At 35.6% G+C, this 15265-nt stretch overlaps 2 protein-coding genes across 3 annotated transcripts; both read right to left on the minus strand.

The window, feature by feature from the left end:
- Positions 1-3336: 3336 nt before the first annotated feature.
- LOC147390343 (G-type lectin S-receptor-like serine/threonine-protein kinase At4g27290) lies at positions 3337-7347 on the minus strand. The gene is made up of 7 exons (XM_086459881.1): positions 5990-7347; positions 5253-5411; positions 4965-5176; positions 4647-4857; positions 4314-4551; positions 4069-4216; positions 3337-3964 (listed from the first exon to the last, which is right to left on the minus strand). Exons 1-7 carry the CDS (start codon positions 7269-7271, stop codon positions 3656-3658), a joined length of 2559 nt encoding a protein of 852 aa, XP_086316007.1. The 5' UTR covers positions 7272-7347; the 3' UTR covers positions 3337-3655.
- A 2450-nt stretch (positions 7348-9797) lies between these two features.
- LOC147390344 (receptor-like serine/threonine-protein kinase SD1-8) lies at positions 9798-14295 on the minus strand. Of its 2 annotated transcripts, XM_086457288.1 has the most exons (8): positions 14111-14295; positions 12299-13259; positions 11518-11676; positions 11230-11441; positions 10913-11123; positions 10563-10800; positions 10284-10431; positions 9798-10197 (listed from the first exon to the last, which is right to left on the minus strand). In XM_086457288.1, exons 2-8 carry the CDS (start codon positions 13089-13091, stop codon positions 9898-9900), a joined length of 2061 nt encoding a protein of 686 aa, XP_086313414.1. In that variant the 5' UTR covers positions 13092-13259; positions 14111-14295; the 3' UTR covers positions 9798-9897. The 2 variants fall into 2 exon arrangements, with proteins under 2 accessions (XP_086313414.1, XP_086313413.1); XM_086457287.1 differs by lacking the exon at positions 14111-14295 and having other exon boundaries at positions 12299-14076.
- Between the last annotated feature and the right edge of the window lie 970 nt (positions 14296-15265).

Below are 15265 nucleotides of genomic sequence, written 5' to 3' on the forward strand. Positions count from 1 at the left end.
CGATTGAATATGTCATGTGGGGGAGTCATTTAATCATTACTCTTTTATTAAATATAATATTGAAAAATGATAAATTTAATGTCCACAAATTTTCAAACTTAACACTAAGATGTTCCATTATAAATTAATTCCCAATTAAAATCTTGGAATTACTTACACCAAAGGAAATTGAATCCAAAATCATTAAAAATGATCACATGAAAGTCTCAAAATTGGATCTGGTTAGACTAGTAGAGAAATGTAAAATATAAATATACATCATTTGTGTATAGGTTTAGGTGGGTTGGCACATTGGCTCAGATGACATGTTCGCCTTTTAGGATTCATGGTCTTGAACTCAAAAAATTAGGTTTAAATATTTTAAAAAGAAATCTTTTTTATGTCGAATCTAAAACTTTTAAAATGGACGACCACTGAAATCTCAAATTTAAATTTTGTTAATCAACAATTATAAAAAAAAATATATCTTTATCAGTTCTTAGCATTTTATGGTGTTAGATCCATATACTCACAAAAAATATGTAGTCTCAATTATTGATATATGAAATTCAATGGTCGAGATAAACATGTATCTCAATGACACATCACATATATCTAAGATGAATCCCAAATGTTGGATTTCATATTTTAATGGATGATTCGAAATATACCTGATATTCAATTTGGTCTGATCCAAAAAACATGAAAAAAAATGGATTTTTCAATTGGAATCTTAGATCCAAAGTAATTTCAGATTGGATTTAAATCTACCCCAATCTGTTTCGAAAAAAATTTGACCCGAACTTATTTTAGTAATTCTTTATTATTCTTAATTTCGTATAAATACATATAGATAAAATGTTTTAATCCTTTTGATTTCTCTTTTTTTTCGATTGAAATTTTTTTTCGAGAGGTGGGTCCTTGTTACCAAATAATATCTTGAAAATAGTGAAAGGGAGGTTCTATTGGCACATCAAATTTAACTTATAAAACACCAATACTTACGAAAGAGGGTAAAATGTGCGGTGCGAGAAATTGGGAATTAGCTGATAACTTTTGGAGGTGAAGGGAAGAAAACACGTGTGAAACTAAAAGGTTTCAGTTGTGAAACCTCTCTGTTGGTTTCAAAGCTGTCATTGGTTTTTTTTTTCTTTCTTACGCCTTAAGCAACAAAAAGTGAAAGTTAGTCAACTCTTCTCCAACACCATCTACCAATCTAGAGCAATAAAAAACAAACCGACATGAAAAACATCTGATCTTAATGTATAGAGGGGAAACATCTTTGATCTTTACAAGTTAATAATACTAATATTTTCACATGAAATCTTCTTTACTTGTACCATTTAATTCAATTGTTCATATTTTCAAACCAAATCTTCATCACTTTTGTTTGTGCCACTTAGGCTTTGTTGGATTGAGAAATAGAAGAGAAAATATATAAATTTCTCTCCATTTCTCTTGTTTGTTTGGATTATTGAGTGGGAAGAGAAGAGAAAAAGATTTGGAGAGAAGAGGAGAGAAAAAAAAGAGTAAGTTTTCCTCTCCGAAAGTGGAGAGAATAGGAAATAAATGGAGAGAAATTCTTTTTAAATATTTTATAATTTCAATTCTGCCCTTAGATCTCTTTTTAAAGTATTTTAAAATTTCGAAGTTGTCCCAAGTTCTCACTTGTCAATCCAAATATGGTGGAGAGAAATTGAATTTCTCTAATCTTTTCATAATGATTTTCTCTTCTCTCCTCTTCTCTCAATCTAAACATAGCCTTAATGTAACGGTTGCATTAAGTGGTGATGTGGAGGCAAAGAAAATAGTGTATATTTGCAAAGAAAATTTGTAGAACACACTAATCCTAGTTGAAATATTTTAAAAAAATTGAAATGAAATATAAAGGGAGTAATTTCCTGGCATTTGAAAAATTGTCGAGAATTCCAACAGAAGAAAAACCAATTGAAAGGTGTGGTGATCAATAGACCAAAAATGTTTTGAGACCTCTCGTTAGCCACTCACAAAGATTTATTTTGACTTACCAAGTATGTGTAACTTGTGGGGTATTTAGGATAGATATGGTGTTCTAAGAGGTTAGTGGCTACATAGGTGGAGCTAGGATTTTGCCCATGTGGGGGCAACCAAGAGTAGAAATTTTTGTGTGAAGACAACTAAAAGTGAAAAAAAAAAAAAATTATAATTGTGGGGGCAACTAAGATTGGAAAAAGAAAAATTGTGGGGATAATAGTAGCAGATTTTTTTATCTTTTGCTAAAATCTGTCGTAATAGCTCACTAATTCTTAGACTTTGAAAATTCTTGTGGGGGCAAGTACCCCCAGTCTAAATCCGCCCCTGGCTAACTAGTTGCCTCACCCTTACTAATGGGGCCTAGACACCCATCATAAAAATAAAAAAAATGAAAGAGTCAATGATTTTCGAACTCCCCTCTACTCTCCTGATGTGGCATGTGCATAGAACCATAGATTTCCTCGGGATACACAACTGCACTTATTTATGGGGATGTGCAATTGTGTATCTTGAGAAAAAAAATCTATGGTTCTATGCACATGCCACGTCAAAGGGGGAGTCAACTTATCATTATTCAAAATAAAAAGGACGAATAGACCAAATATCGCAAAATGGATTCAGTTGTGACGCATATTACAATTATGTGAATTTCACCATTGATTGTAAGTAATTCAACAATATGGTTATCTACCCAGTTTTAGCCCTCCAAAATGGTTTTCTTTCAATCAAACATATAAAACAGAATTTTCCCTGTAACCAAATTTTCACGGAAGCACGAACTTCTATTGGGCTTCCAACACGTAAATTGTTACATTGTTCATCGAACAAACATTGGGTTTCTTCATGCTTGCGTTTGCATCCATCGACGAATGTCCAATGTCCAATTGAAAAACCATCATGTTTAGGTGAAAGCAGAATAGTAAGCTCATTTGATATATACATTAAAACATCTGATATTGTGAAAATAAACATAAATTAATTAATTAAATGTGGATTATTTCTTAAATAAAATACATAAAAAAAATTTAGATGGCATAAAATCCTCAACTTGGATAAAAATTGAGTCAATTTTAATTATTACTCACATATGCAAAGAAGATTGAGAGAGAGTCAGAAATACAAAATCATTGTTCTTCCAACCACTACAATCTCTAGTAGCAATACTTCAAACTAAGGACATCAGATTTTACATAGAAATGGCCTCGGATGGCACATTCAGGGGGAACAAATTGATAAATTTGGGGGTCCAACTAAAAAAAAATTGGCAATGAGTGGAGAGGCGCAAGAGCTTATAAGGAGAGAGACAAGGCAATGATTATCGGACATGAGACTAAACTCAACACATACATAACCACAGGATTTCATTATTCAACTAAATAGTTTCATAGGATATTACAATGATATCTTCATCATGTTCTTTAACATAAAGAGGACTAAATGTAACAAAATAACTACAAAAATATAGCCTTACAAAAAGGTTTCAGTCGATTGAATATATAAACAAGGAATTTGCAAATCAAAGTTACCATTTCCTTTCGTTTAAAACTAATCTTCAACTCAGATTGTGCTTTTCGAATTCCCACTGTGTAGGAAAAACAAGGAAAGTAGATACAAAGAGACCACAAGTTCACATTAGAACAAATTAGCATTGAAGTTTGAAAATCTATCGGACTTCCAACGTTGAAATCGTGACATCGTTTATAGAAGAAACAGAGCGATCCTTTATTAGCGATTTTGAATCCATCTGAGAATTCCCAGTTATAATGGCAGGATGTTTTGGTAAAGCTAGAGTAGCAAGCTCATTGTTAAGCATTGAGATAACATCTGACATGGTGGGTCTATCAGATGCACTATCTTCGACACACAAGAGCGCAATATTAATGTATTTATTCATGATGTCTATATTATATGAATCACCCATCATTGGATCCACAAACTCCGCCCCCCTATCACATTTCCACAATTCCCATGCCTGAAAAAAATAAAAAATCAATTCAATCGGTCGAGATAAAATCCACAAAAATTAGATCGCATAAATTAAATTCAAAATTGGGTTGATTTAATTTAGCTACTCACATTTCCAATAAGATTGTGAGAGTCGGAAATAGAAAAATTACTGTTCTTCTTGCCACTCAAAATCTCTAGCAACAAGACTCCAAAGCTAAAGACATCAGATTTTATAGAGAAATGGCCATGGATGGCGTACTCCGGGGACATATAACCACTGTATTTAATAAAATATTCAAAAAAGAAAATCAGTTAGCAACAATTCAAAAATATTGAATATAATTTCTATCGAAAACTAGTTCTTTTTCACTTACTAAGTCCCAACAATTCGATTTGTATTTACTTCTGACTCGTTCCCTCCAAAAATTCTTGCCAGGCCAAAATCTGATATTTTTGGGCTCATATCATCATCTAAAAGAATGTTGCTAGCTTTCAAATCTCTATGAATAATTCGTACTCTAGAAAATTCATGAAGATAAAGAAGTCCTTGAGCAATCCCTTCAATGATGTGTATACGTCTCCTCCAATCTAATAGCTCTCTTTTACTTGGATCTGGATCAATTGAGCGTCAAAAAATTACAAACCACGAATTAGTAATATTTGACACACCACCATATATTAAATTCTACAATGAACAAAACACATACTGAAGAGGAAGGAATCCAAGCTTTTGTTGGGCATGTACTCATAGACCAATATATTTTCTTCGCCTTCAATGCAATAACCTAAAAGCCTAACGAGATTCCTATGTTGGAGCTTCGCAATAAGTGTCGTCTCATTTTTGAACTCTTCATGTCCTTGTCCAGACCTTCTTGAAAGCCTTTTCACCCCTACTTCTTGTCCACTAAGTAATTTGCCCTGAAGTAGAGCTCCTCAATTTATTTACTTTGTTGATTAAGGAAAAAAAATTAGCATATATTTCTCAATTCACATACTAAGAGAATCACACTTATTCTAATACTTACCTTGTAAACGGGTCCAAAGCCACCCTCTCCTAGCTTATTTGCGTCAGAGAAGTTATCTGTAGCCGCAGCTATGCTTGCAAAACTGAATAACGGTAGCTCTACAACGTTCTTCCCACCTTTTCCGAGCTTATTTGCGTAAGTTTGTCCATTATTTTTAGCTTTAAGGCCAATAGACACGTCAAACAATAACAAATCCTGCCTTGTTTCCTTCTCTGTTTCAAAAAGATGGACATTACTTCCTAAGTGAAGAAAGTGATTATTCATTTGTCGCTAAAGTGATGTCCTTACCTATTTGCTTGCGCTTTCTCATCCATACACGACACATAAAGGATATTGCGATAAGTAGTGCTAGAGCAATGGGCACTGTAACAATTACCCACAAATGCCTATTTCTCGAATCTGCATTTGAAGTCTTCTTACCTTCAGTTAAAGAAGGAATCTTGTTTCCTGAACCAAACATTGAGTCTTTGTTAGTCTAATATATATATATATATATATATATATATGTATATATTTGCTTATCATGGGTATCTCCACCCTTTAGGTGAGACTAATCCCACGGTTACACACACCGTCCCCCTCTGAAAGTCCCATGTGCAACTGGTTGAGTCAAGGGTCAATCAGACCCTGGAGGGTGGTCTCAAGGAATTCATTGCTTCTTGGGGTTTGAAACACTTGACCTACTCTTCCCAAGGAGCTTATCAAGGCTCGGCTTGCCACTGGGCCAACCCCCTAGGGTCATTATTAATTATAGAACAATACTGAAGTGACCTCAAAGATTGACCTCATTTTGCATATTCCTGACGTGGAGGTGTGTATGAACCATAGATGTTTTTCATCGAGTTATGAGTGAAAAGCATCTATGGTTCTGTGTGGACCTCCACATCAGGAAAGCGCGTGAGGTCAATCTTGAGGTCACTCCAGAACGACTCTTAATCATATATAGTATGCAGTCTCTGCAAGAGCAAATGACCTCAATTTCTGACCCAAAGGGATTTAAGAGAAAAACAAGAATGTATCCATACCTACTGCGGAACCAGCCATCCGAATGTAGAGATCTTGTCCAGCATTATTCAATCGTACGATATCGACAAGATCACCAAACCAGATCACACAACCACTACCTCCTTTACTAATATCCGTACTAGCATAAGCCATACAAGAACATTTCTTCAAGCACTCTACCCTACACTCCTCAAGATTCATGCTTATGTTAACCCAAGTACGCTTTGTATCGGGCAATTTCACCCCTTCAAACTTCACAAACCCATCTCCCTTCTCGCAATCCAAAGCTATCTCATGTACACATCCTTTAGACCAATCCATGGCCTTCCAATCTTGTGGTGACCTAGGCTTGAAACCAGTCAAACATTGGCAAATTGGTGCATCATTCATGTTACAAGTACTAAAATCGCCACATAACTGATATCGATCGCAAATGTCTCTTGGAATCGACATGGGAACAACCCAATTAAGACTCTGATTGACCCATGTTAGGCGTTGAAACACACCGTTTTCAATAGTTTCATTCAAAGCCATCCTTGACATAACAGAGGGGTCGTTAATTCGATACATGAAATACACCTCATCCTCATTATTAGTAAAACTGAAGCTGAAGCCCGTGTGAGACTTCATTCCGGGAGAACCACTCCATCGAAGACCATTCCATGGTCCACTTCGATAGTACTCGGTCGCGCCCTTCCTCATAACTGCCTCAGGGTATCTATGAAGTTCAATCCCATAAGTAAGGTTTCCACGAGAAGGGTCATCGAAATTCTTCCACGACGATAAATATCGGTTCAGCCCAGTCTTCAAATTCCACCCCACCTTCATACCAGGTAACAACGTATCTGTTGGATAATCGAAGCTTTCCCATAGATAGATTCCTGAATTGTCTTTCTTGTCTATCAAGACAAGATTCCCGGAATCCATGAGCTCTACGACTGGCTTCTCAACTGTTTTTGATGAATTCGACGACCATACAATTCTTCCAATCTGATTGACAAGAACAAGATTGCCATCAAAGCCTAACTTCAGAACTCCTGTTGTATCATTGAGAGGGGATTCTCTATTAGCAACCCAAACTACTGTTTGAATTGGGATTCTCTTAAACCAGATTCCTATGTAACGGTTTTTCGAATTAGAGGGGCTGAAGAAACCAAATTCAAAGGTTCCACCTTGGGAAACTAAGGTCTGCCCATCACTGATAGATTGAGATGGAGTTAGGATGTTTGCAGCACTTGAGATATCTTGAGAGATAAAATAGAGCAAATTGGAGAAGAAAATAATAAGATAAAGGCCACCCATTGAAGGTCTTTAGTTACTGTGTTTCTCAAATCACAGGTCTTAAAGAAAAGATCAAATATGCATTCTTTTTTGTTCACAAAGATTTCCATAATATCTATTAAATTGCTCTTCTAAATTCCATTGACCATTGACTTCATAGACTTGAAACTTTTGTCATAAATGGGTCCTACCTATACCATTAAAATTCAACCAACTGTGATGATTCTATTGACAATTGTGTCCTTATCGAATAAAAGACCACACAGACTTGATTTTGATTCCAAACATAATTCTAAAACTCAATGATTCATCTTAAAATTTGGCCATTTTGGTGTACAAACTAGGATAGGATCACCAAATGATTTGAGTCTTGGTGGTTAAATTAATGTTCATTTGGACTTCCAATGCAAAACCCAATACTCAAATAATCAGAGTTATAATTGTAGATCCGTGATTTTCGAGTCTGAAAATTACCTTTACATGGATTTGGAGTCGCTATTATTATTTTTTTTAAAGAGTGTCATTATGCAACTACAAGTGGTGGGAAGCAAGTTATGGACTTTGTGAATGAAAATAGGGGAAACATCTCTTTGGATGGTAAGAGGTATCAGAAAAATGTTGTGCATGGGTAGGTAGGTATCTTTGTATTCACATTGTGGTTGTGATTGAGTTTTTGGTGAATATTTGAGAAGCCCCCCATGTTTTTAAATTGAAGAAATCCCCCCCCCCCCCCATCCTCCTAGGGCATAAAATGAGTTAGATTGTATCCGAAATCTGAATTTAGTAGGTTTGAGTCTTGGAGTAGACCTCAATAAAAATGGATTGGATATGATTTGATATCTGATGATCTAAGTTAGATACGGATACATCTATATATCTGCCTAGATTCAAATTATATATTACTTTGAAAATTATATTTTTAAGATTTTATAATTACTTTCATGTAACAAATTTTTTTTATAAAATAAAATGATTACAATGGTAAAATAGAATAGTATAACAATTAATAAAGAAGTATAAAGGAAAAATGTTGAACTATCCGCAATTATCAGACCCAAAATCAAGCAATTTGGTTAGATCGGATCTGGATCCTAATTAAGTGAAGTTAAAGTGATTCGGATATGATTTACCTAGTAGGATCCGAATCAGTTGCAGATCCAGATAAAGAAATTCGGATCTATATATAGATATACTCAAATCCGAGTTGAATCCAACCTATTTTAAGCCCTACCTTGGCCTCAGTCTCATCTTTGATGTGTCATATTGGCTAATTAAAATGACCCAAATGGCCTCATCTTCAACCTCACTTAAATATTTCATGTATTTTGATTTGAATAGGAAGGAAAAATAATAATCAAATCCTTTGGATTTAAGAGATTGATATGTTGAATTTGTCTAGGAGGTCAGGCCACCTTGACTTGCTCACATTTTCCCCTATTTTCTTTCTTCTATTTTCTTTTCTTATGTGTCGAGATCTTTACATTTTTTTAATCTAAAATTCCATCATCTTCCAAAAATTTCATCTTAGGTTCAAAGGCTTTTGAACCACACACTCAAACCTCAGAAAAAGCAAACCTAGGAAAATGTCAACTTTGAGGTCCAATATAACGGTAGCTACCCCCACAGAACTTTGATTGGATGGTCCTAAATATCCTTTGATTTCATATTGCCTCTTGACTTAGGCTTCTCTCATAGACTAAATGGAAATGACCTAAATATTTTACTTTTGATTTCATGGGTATCCCCACCCTTTGGGTGGGATTAATCTCGCGGTCACATGCACCACCCCCTCGAAAAGTCCTATGTGCAACATGTTGAGTCAATGGTCAACAGGACCTAGAAGGAGGGTGGCCCCAAGAAATTCATAGCTTTGTGGGGTTTCGAATACCTTACTTCTCCTCAAAACCATTCATCTTCAAGCTCTTTAATTGTATCATTAACTACAGTTTACCCCCACTACAAGAAAATCCTGGTTCCGCCCCAAACAGTACTAAAGTGAAAACCATCACAAAGTGAGTACCAAGGCATCAATGGAAATGGGTGATCAGGGGAAACAACTACTTCAAGGCTGAGAAGAGTACTAGAGTAAAACCTGCCATGGAATGGACTGTCACAAATGTTGGTAGCAAAGTACAGTGGTGTGTTACGACCTCAAAGAGTAAAGAGCTTCACTTTCCACACTAATAAAATTTAGGTGCCTTAGGTGAATCAGTTGGGCTCATATTAAAACCCCTACATTCAAATTCACCTTTAATAGAATCAAAAACCATATACACACTAATAAGAACATAATTGAAGAAAAGCATGCAAAGAGATTTTGGTAGGATAAAGATTGACACTTTAATGGTGCACAGCCCAAATTCTAGACAGTTTAGCTGATTTTAAACTAGTATTATGGGGCTAAAACTTTGATACTTGTGAAGAACTACCCAGTTTAGCTCTCAAAAACTAATGTTGAAATCTGCAAATTCTTTAACAGATCAAGGAAAAAATGTTACTAACTAGCAAGTACGTCCCTCTAAAAAGATTTTCTCTCTCTCAAATATAGAGACAAAGAATTTTCTGTTTAGATAACAAAGCAAATTATCTGAACTGTACATTTCCACAAGTTTTCATCAAAAACAAAATATCGGGGAAGTCTGAACTTCTATCGGGCTTCCAACACGGAAATCGTTACATTGTTTGTCGAAAAAACATTGGGTTTCCTCGGGGCATCCATCGAATCTACAATTGAGAAGGCATGATGTTTAGGTGAAGGTAGAGGAGTAGCAAGCTCATTACTAAGCATTGAGACAACATCTGACATGGTGGGTCTATTAGTTGCACTCTCTTCTACACACAAGAGCGCGACATTAATATATCTCATTAATACATCCATAGTACATGAATTGCTCATCATTGGATCCACCAACTCCATTCCTCTATTGCTTTTCCACAACTCCCATGTCTGAAAAAAAAATCATTTCAATATCGATTAAAGCGGGAGATAAAAACCATAAAATTAAAAAAATTGAGTAAATTTTAGTTACTCACATATGCAAGAAGATTGAGCGAGTCAGAAATACAAAAATCACTGTTCTTCCTGCCACTCAGAATCTCTAGCAGCAACACTCCAAAGCTAAAAACATCAGATTTTGTAGAGAAACAGCCACGTATGGCATACTCGGGGGACATATAACCACTGGATTTCATGATTCAACAAAATAATTTAGTAGTTGTACAGGACATTAACGTTCTTGAATATGTATGAGGAAGTGTTTTGCACGGTATGTGCATATAATTGGTTTCAAAAGTTGGTTCGTTTTCACTTACTAAGTCCCAACAATTCGCTTTGTATTTGCTTGTGACTCGTTCCCTCCAAAAATTCTTGCCATGCCAAAATCAGATATTTTTGGGTTCATATCACTATCCAAAAGAATGTTACTGGCTTTCAGATCTCGATGAATAATTCTCACCCTAGAATATTCATGAAGATAAAGAAGTCCTTGAGCAATCCCTTCAATGATGTGTATGCGTCTCCTCCAATCTAATAGCTCTCTTTTACTTGGATCTAGATCGATTGAGCATCAAAAAAATTACAAACAATGAGTTGGTAAATATTTGACACACAACCATAGAAAGGGAATCAAATAGAAAACCACTATAATGAATATAATATATACCAAAGAGGAAAGAATCCAAGCTATTGTTGGACATGTACTCATAGACCAATATACTTTCTTCGCCTTCAATGCAAAAACCTAAAAGCCTAACGAGATTCTTATGTTGGAGCTTAGCAATAAGTGTGGTTTCATTTTTGAATTCCTCATGTCCTTGTCCAGACCTTCTTGAAAGCCGTTTCACTGCTACTTCTTGCCCATTTAGTAATTTGCCCTGAAATAGAGCTCCTTAATTTATTAACTGTGCTGATTAAGAAAACATTTTAGCATATATTTCTTAATTCGCATACTAAGAGGATCACACTTATTCTAATGGTTACTTTGTAAACGGGTCCAAATCCACCCTCTCCGAGCTTATTTGTAGCAGAGAAGTTATCTGTAGCTGCAGCTATACTTGCAAAACTGAATAACGGCAACTCTACAGCGTTGTTCCCACCATTCCCAAGTTTATTTACATCAGTGCGTCCATTAGTTGTAGCTTTAGCGCCAATAGACGAATCAAACAATAACAAATCCTGGTTTGTTTCCTTCTCTGTTTCAAATAGATGGACATTACTTCCTAAGCAAGGAAATTGATTCTTCATTTGTTGCCAAAATGATATCCTTACCTTTCGATTTGAGCTTTCTCCTCCATACATGACACATGAAGGATATTGAGAGAAACATTGTTATAAGAATGGGCACTGTAACAAATGCCCATATATGCTTATTTCCCAAATCTGAAACCGAAGTCTTCTTTCCTTCAGTTGATGAGGGAATCTTGTTTCCTGAACCAAACTCCAAGTCTTTGTTAGTCCAAGAAGAACCATCACACATCAAATAACGTCAGAAAGAAAGGTGGATGTTAAAATGGTTGGTGAGATTTCCTTGCTTATTCTAGAATTCCTTCAATTTCATCTTCATTTAGAAAAAAAAAGAAGGTATTGCTAGTTCAATATGCAAACAGGCTAAAAATGGAAAGTAGCATTGCATAAAGGCACGGATATTGTGTTTGATTACCAAGTTCTATGTCAAGGAGTGATGAGAGTGTCCACAGACGAAACCTCTCCCAAGATATCGAATTGAGCTATTGAGGGACAAACAAGTCCTCTCTACCCAACTCCCCAGCCCAGTTTGAGGGGGAGTACACAATTCTCAATTTAAAGCACATGGAGATGATTCAAGTCGCCATATGGCCATGATCATACATGCTTTTAAATCTCTTATGCAATCCCACAATTTAGATAATCAAAGGATATGGTATGGTTCTAATAAGAAGAATCGTTGCATATATTATTTATTCTTTCTTGGGTAGTTTCCATAATATGGTATGGTTGTCTGGAGAATTTGATACACTTAAAACACATAGAAAACAATTGGGATTAAGAGAAAACAAGAACACATCCATACCTAGTTCGGAAGCCGCCATCCGAATGTAGAGATCTTGTCCATCCTCATTCAACTGTTTCATATCGTTAAGGTCACCAAACCAGTTCATGCAGCCACTCCCCCCTTGACTAAAATACAAACTAGTGTAAGCCATACAAGAACAATTATTCAAGCATGTGACCCTGCATTCCTCAAGATTCATGCTCATGTTTACCCAACTATGCGTCGTATCGGGCAATTTCACCCCTTCAAACTTCACAAACCCATCTCCCTTCTGGCAATCCAGCGGCGTCTCATGTACACATCCTTGAGACCAGTCCATTTCATTCCAATCCTGTAGTGACCTCGGCTTGAACCCCATCAAACATTGGCAAACTGGTCCATCATGCATGTAACAAACACTAAAAGCACCACAAGTCATGTAATTGTCACAAAGGTCCCTTGGAATTGATATGCGAAGAACCCAACTACGACTGCGGTTTACCCATGTTAGGCGCTGAAGCACACCGTTGACACTAGTTTTATTCAAAACAAACCTCGTAATAACAGAACTATCGTTGTTTTGGTACATGAAATACACCTCATTCTCATTACTAGTAAAACTGAAAGGCGTTATTCGGAGAGCACTGCTAAATCGATGACCATTCCATGGTCCACTTCGATAGTACTTGATCGAGCCCTTCCTCATAACTACATCAGGATATGCTATAAGTTCAAGCCCATAAGTAAGGTCTCCACGAGAAGGGTCATCGAAATTCTTCCACGATGATAAATATCGATTGATCCCAGTTTTTAAATTCCATCCAAGTTTCATACCAGGTAACAAAGTATCTGAAGGATAATTGAAGCTTTCCCATAGATAGATTTCTGAAAAGTTTCTATCTTTTCTGTCTGTCAAGACAAGATTTCCAGATTCTAAGAGCTCTACAACTGGATTCTCCACTGGTTTCGATGAATTCGATGACCATATAATGCTTCCAATCTGATTGACAAGAACAAGATTGCCCTTTAAGCCTATTTTTAGAACTCCTGACAATCATTAAGTGGGGAGTCTCTATTAGCAACCCAAACTACTGTTTGAATTGGGATTCTCTTGTACCAAATTCCTACATAACGGTTTTTCGAATTAGAGGGGCTGAAGAAACCAAGTTCAAAGGTTCCATATGGGGAAACTAAGGTCTGCCCATCACTGATAGATTGAGATGGAGTTAGGATGTTTGCAGCACTTGAGATATCTTGAGAGATAAAATAGAGCAAATTGGAGAAGAAAATAATAAGATAAAGGCCACCCATTGATGGTCTTTAGTAGTTTAGTTACAATGTTTCTAAAATCACAGATCTTAAAGAAAAGATCAAATATGCATTCTTTTTGTTCACAAAGATTTCCATCATATCTATTAAACTGCTCTGCTAAATTGCATTGGCCATTGACTTCATAGACTTGACACTTTTGTCATAAATGGGTCCTACCTATACCATTAAAATTCAACCTACTGGGATGACTGCAACCACTGAACAGATATGCTCTTGTTTTTATTGATTTTATTTTCTTCAATTCCATTGACAATTGTGTCCTGTTTATTGAATAAAGACCACACAGACTTGATTTTGATTCAAAACATAGTTCTAAAACTCAATGATTCATCTCAAAATTTGGCCATTTTGGTGTACAAATTAGAATAGGATCACCAAATGATTTGTATCTGGGCTGAATTGGTATACAAACTAGAATATAGTCAAAGTAATGTTCATTTGGACTTCCAATGCAATACCTAATACTGAAATAATCAAAGTTATAATCATAGATACGTGATTTTCGAATCCGAAGAGTACCTTTATATGGATTTGGAGTCGCCATCATTATTTTTGTAAAAGAGTGCCATTATGCAACTACAAGGTGGTGGGAAGCAAGTTATGGATTTTGTGAATGAAAATATGGGAAACATCCCTTTGGATAGTAAGAGGTATCGGAAAAATGTTGTGCGTGGGTGGGTAGGTATCTTTGTATTCAGATTGTGGTTGTGTCAGATTGTATCTGAAATCTGAATTTAGTTGGTTTGGGTCTTGGAGTAGACCCAAATAAAAATGGATTGGATGTTGTTTGATATCTGATGGTCCGAGTTAGATACGGATCCATCCATATATCTGTCTAGATTCGAATTATATATTGCTTTGAAAATTATATTTTTAGGTTTTTATAATTACTTTCATGTAACATGATTTTTTATAAAATAAAATGATTAAAATGGTAAAATAGAATAGTATAACAATTAATAAAGAAGTATAAAAGAAAAATGTTGAACTATCCGCAATTATCAGACCCAAATCAAGCAATTTGGTCAGATCAGATCTAGATCCTAATTAAGTGAAATTACAATGGTTCGGATATAGTTTACCCCCAGTAGGATCCAAATCAGATGCAAATTCAGATCCAGATAAAGAAATTCGGATATATATATATATATATATATATATGAGGTCCAATAGAACCCCCACCCCCACCCACCACACACACACAGAAGTTTGATTGGATGGTCTTAAATATCTGTTGATTTGACATTGCCTTTTGACTTGGGTCTTCTCTTATAGACTAAATGGAAATGATCTAAATATTTTATTTTTGATATCGTGGGTATTCCCACCCTCTGGGTGGGACTAGATTTGTTGTCACACACACCGCCCCCTCAAAAAGTCCTACATGCAATAGATTGAGTAATAGGACCCTGGAGGGAGGGTGGCCCCCATTGATAGTCCTTTAGCTAAAATGCTTCTCAAATGTCACAAATATTAAAGTAGAGATAGATAGTATAGTTTTCATTGTGATAACTTGTGTTGACCAATCACTAACTATAGAAAAGTAGGTGTAGATAGTAACAAATTGTCCATCCATTCCATGGTCCTACTTAGAAGAATAACATTCAATATATAATTTATCAATTTGGATTTAAAACGTGTTTATTACCTCTAGCGAATATACAGTAAAACCAC

This window comes from Akebia trifoliata, chromosome 11 (genome assembly GCF_017979445.1).
Source record: "Akebia trifoliata isolate Shusen 1 chromosome 11, ASM1797944v1, whole genome shotgun sequence".
NCBI lineage: Eukaryota > Viridiplantae > Streptophyta > Magnoliopsida > Ranunculales > Lardizabalaceae > Akebia > Akebia trifoliata.